The sequence below is a fragment of the Limulus polyphemus genome, unplaced genomic scaffold (assembly GCF_000517525.1).
Source record: "Limulus polyphemus unplaced genomic scaffold, Limulus_polyphemus-2.1.2 Scaffold7983, whole genome shotgun sequence".
In the NCBI taxonomy this organism is placed as follows: Eukaryota; Metazoa; Arthropoda; class Merostomata; order Xiphosura; family Limulidae; genus Limulus; species Limulus polyphemus.
Genome location: NW_013673593.1, coordinates 18,264 through 23,223, shown reverse-complemented (window position 1 = coordinate 23,223; position 4,960 = coordinate 18,264). Strand labels below are relative to the sequence as shown.

Genomic DNA, 4,960 nt, shown 5'->3' with positions numbered 1-4,960 from the left:
AAGTCTAGTGTTTCATAACAATGAATACTTACTGGGACAACTAGAGACGTCTTGTGTCTCATTACAATGATTACTTACTGGGGTTAGTTATTGAAACTGCTAGGAACGTTTTGTGTCTCATAACAGACTATTTATTCAAACTGGCTTCTTCCCGCTTATTTGTTAGATTTGAACGATGACGCAAGATCTCGAGCTTGTCCCGCCGTCGCTTGTGATTCGTCAGAGGAGAAGAATGTACAAGAGGAAGCTTTAACAACGAAAAAAGTCAGGTTTGATTTCGAGGAAAGTTTGGATACAACTTTTACATCAAAGAGGAATTCTCGGAGTCTCGTGAAAAGCTCTACTTGTGTTATAGGATGGAACTCAGGTACGTAATAATCAACTTCTGACGCTTCTTCGTGGATGTCACGAAACGAGTTAACAAGAAAAGTGTATTTCCGTCTCTAGAAACTTAAGTTTGTTTAGTATTACAAAATATTAACCAACGATCCTTGGTGGGGTCATTTGTTGACAAAGTTCATGTAAATAAAAAAAACAATGGCATTAAACTGAGACCTTACGTTTTGTAGGTTTTGTAGAGTGTTTTTACAATGCTACATTTTGGTAATAATTGTGACACTAACGATCTTTATCTGAAGATAGATAGTACAACAAGAAAAAAAAAACTCGTGCTCCCTGGTGGCTCAGATGGGTGTGGGCTTATAACACTCAAACCCGAGTTTGCATACCTGTGGTGGGCACGGCAAAGATGGCCCATTGTGTAGCTGATCTCTTGATTGTTCTTCTGGTCAAGAGACCTAGGAGGTTCGGGTACATCCTGGCACCTCTACCTATCTTCGTGAATGTCGTAGATGAAGTTGTCCGATATAATTCGGTCCGTTAGCTACAATTGTTGACACGCGAGTGTGGTCCTTTTCAAGCCATATCCTTGAATTTCAACATAGATTTTTTTTCTTCTTTTCCGGTAAATATTTCGCTTTTTTTTTTGACAAAGGAACAAACAGACCGAAATTCCCGCGTCTATTTGCAAGTGTTCGATTGATTGTTTGTTTGTTTTTGCGCAAATCTACACGAGGGCTATCTGCCCTAGCCGTCCCTAATTTAGCAGTGTAAGGCTAGAGGGAAGGCAGCAAGTCATCACCACCCACTGCCAACTCTTGGGCTACTCTTTTACCAACGAATAGTGGGATTGACCGTAACATTATAACGCCCCCACGGCTGAAAGGGCGAGCAGGTTTGGTGGTGTTCGATTGAAAGGCCACCTACACAAAGTCTTATCCAAGGAAAATTTTCATATGGTGTCACCTAGCAGCGAGGCCTATTTTCCAAATGGCATTAACGTTATGATTTTGATGATTGAGCAACACATCAGTGACATTCTTCAAAAAACAAAGAGCTTCTCTCCCCCCCCCCCTTTAGATGTCTGAAAATATCTGATGAGAAACCAGGATATTGTTTTTATATCCTGACATTTTGATAGAAAATTCCAAACTTATGCAACCAGAAATATCTGTGGTCAGTAACAGAGAAACTAAAACATTTCTCAGACTTAAGGATTTTTGCCGCTAGTTCACCATTTCGTATAAGTGACATCAGGTGGCAACTTTTGTAAGCTTTTCTCAGACGAGTTAGTTTCTTAAGCCTATCATATTTTTTGGTATCGCTGTGATTAATCTTGATAAGTGTGTATTTGCAGATGTACCATGTCTTTGTGTATTTTATAAGTTATAAGTGACATCTGGTGGCAACTTTTGTAAGCTTTTCTCAGACGAGTTAGTTTCTTAAGCCTATCATATTTTTTGGTATCGCTGTGATTAATCTTGATAAGTGTGTATATGCAGATGTACCGTGTCTTTGTGTATTTTATAAGTTGCAGTTATTGTACTTATTTTGTTTTTATTTTTTAAGATTCTCTTATTTCTTCTAATATCATGTCGCTAGAGGGACTATTTTTATGGCATTTTAACAAAGGAGAAATATGCGCATCTTGTTTACGAGATTTTAGGTTTTTTTTCAATATATATATTAAATAGAAATCATTACTTTGAGTTAAACAGATCTTAAAACTTATTCAGTTGTATTGCCACTAGAAGTCGCCACTAGAAACGATGTCTTCGTGGAGATTTCATGAAATAAAGACACATTACGATATATTTCAGGAATAGCCCCATCTACTGGCACAACTTCGCAAGAATCTCAGCAAATAAAAGAAGATTTAGAAAGGTATAGGCTTAACCAGTCGTGTCAACTTCCAGAACCTGAAGCTGTCGGTTCAGTACCAACTAGATATCGTGTCAGCACATGCGCAATGAATGATAATCGTGTTGATATGACCTTTCCTTCGCGTTCCGCAGCTCCAGTCGCCAGCTTTAAAAATGAAAGAACGTGCCGCCACTCCTTAGAAGGGAGTGCCAGCCATATCAACTTATCTAATAGTCAAGTGCTTAGGCAAAACCTGCACTGTAATGGTGCGGGAAGTGATTTCATCCCGCCACAGGTGAAAACAGGATATGACGTTATTAACTCGAACATCAACTTGCCCAGAAATGTCGCCTCGTCCCCCACTGGCGAAAGAAACGTGTCAAGAGAAACTAGACAATTAAGATATTCCTCCTTCGTTACAGTGAAATCACGAGACAATGACAGGTCAGAGGTCTCCGATATTTGTCAAATGAACAAAAATATGTCATGTGAACAACTACAACGTTTCCCTGACGTCGACGATCAAGAATCAAGAAATGTTGAGTGGGTTAGGCTGGCTGAAGCAAGACAACAAAGAGAATTCGACTGGTCCACACTCGGTAATTGAAAGTTTTTATTAAACGTCGGTAGATTTAGGACATGAGTTTAGGTCACCAAACCACGTGAAAGTTCTTACTTGTTTGTTTGTTTGTAATTAAGCATAAAGCTACACAAAATGGGCTATCTCTGCTCTGTCCACCACGGGTATCGAAACCCGGATTCTAGTGTTATAAGTCCGCAGACATACCGCTGTGCCACTGGGGGGGGGGGCAGTTCCTACTTTAAATATTACTCCGTCAATATACTATTAATTTATTTGATTTAAATCGTAAGTTTGTAAAACAGAAAGGGGGCGCCACCATACTAATTGTGAAGTGCGTGCTTACGAATCAGTCAAATTAAACATATTTTTAGAAATGTATATATATATGAAACGACTCTACAAAATATTGAAACAGGTAGGATGATTAATTTGAAATTAAAATTAAACAGCCGTTGTATTGATTGGTATTTAGAGTCAAGAAGACGTATATATTGAAATTCCTCCTGGTAGTTTATCTTTAATTTGCACGTATCCACACAAATAACGTGAGAACGCGAGATTTATACATGGATGATTTAAAACAGTGTTTCCCAAAGTGTGAGCCATGAAGCTGAAGATGCTCGATTAATTTCAATTATAAATAAACAATAAGCTGATAAAAATTATGTTGAATTGATAAAATTACAGGATTGCTTCATATTTTAAAATGAAAATAACATAACCTTACATAAAATTAAGTGTGTATTTAATTGCTCATCAGGATACAAATTTAACCCAAACACAATAAACTGCTAATGGTCTAATTATAATACATAGAAATTGATAAGAAAAGGCCACAGTAAATTACAAACATACAATTTAATAATAGAAAAACTACTTTATAAATACCATTAAAGTTCACTAGTAATTATTTTTTGAAATTGTTAAATCACATTTTAAGGATGTTTTTATAGGTTGGGGGGGGGGGGGCTTCAAACTTTTTTATTTACATCAAGAGAGCCTCGGATTAAAAGAATTTGGTAATCGCTGATTTAAAGAACGGCTTAAAAGTAACAGAACTCTAGAACATGTATAAATTTGATTTTGGTTTGATTGTTGTTAAGTTCAAAGCTATACATTGGCCTATTTGTGCTATGCCCACCACGGGTATCGAAACCTCATTTTTAGGGTCGTAAAAGCCTGTAGAACTTACCGGTGAGCCACGGGGGGGAAAATGTCGAGCATAACTGTATTTCCTGACAGCTGTCCATATAACATACACTAAACACAAACTTAAATGAAAATAGAACAGTTTATTCAGGGATATTTATTAGCCAATCCATAGTAGCTCATAGAATGGCTCCGAGTTTTTTTCTTCTTTCAAATACAAACTTTTAGCTCATAACTATGTCATCTCTTGACCAATTTCAGATCTAATTACAGTTTTGGACTCAGGGGGTCACACCCTTTCGATTGATTTATTTGACTACGCCCAAGATCTCATAGATTAATTTACTCTAATCCTGCTGCGGCTATTGAGGATTCCCTCTTGTTCTTCTTTTTTAAATAATAAGTTTGTTTATATATAATTTTCATGTTTTTGACGGCCGATTTCTGAGTAAGCCAATTGATAACAAATATATAACCCCGCCGTGTGATAGCAAGTATAACCCCGCCATGTGATAGCAAGTATAACCCCGCCCATGGCGGGGTTATACTTGCTATCACATGGTGGGGTTATACTTGCTATCACACTGATAGCAAGTATAACCCCACCATGTGATAGCAAGTATAACCCCGCCGTGTGATAGCAAGTATAACCCCGCCATGTGATAGCAAGTATAACCCCGCCATGTGATAGCAAGTATAACCCCACCAGCTACATTATTGCACATGATTTTTAAGATTTATTTCCGCATGTCTAGAGTTGTTGATTTATTTTTGAGAAACTTAAAGCAAATCTAAGCCTTTTATTGCACCTTGACCCCAGTCTTTAATTATAACACTAATCTTGTCAGTGCCGCTCCCAGTGGCTCAGCGATAAGTCTGAAGGCTTACGAAGCTAAAACGCGGGTTTCGATATCCGTGGCGGGCAGAGTACAGATAGTAAGTCAATACCATCTACATAGTTCAGTGGTCGGCAACCTTTTTTGATCGCGGGTCAATTATTTATTTTTTGTTGAAAAATTTAGCATT

General features: G+C 37.7%; 1 protein-coding gene across 1 annotated transcript in view; it reads left to right on the top strand.

Annotated features, from left to right (window-relative positions):
* LOC106475027 overlaps nt 1–4,960 on the top strand; it is a gene marked incomplete at its 5' end in the record, with an annotated part of 22,025 nt that overhangs the window by 11,222 nt on the left and 5,843 nt on the right. The window contains 2 exons of the mRNA XM_022379243.1: nt 167–367; nt 2,160–2,801. Of these exons, the coding sequence (XP_022234951.1) occupies nt 167–367; nt 2,160–2,801 (843 nt within the window). The remainder of the gene's footprint in view (nt 1–166; nt 368–2,159; nt 2,802–4,960) is intronic.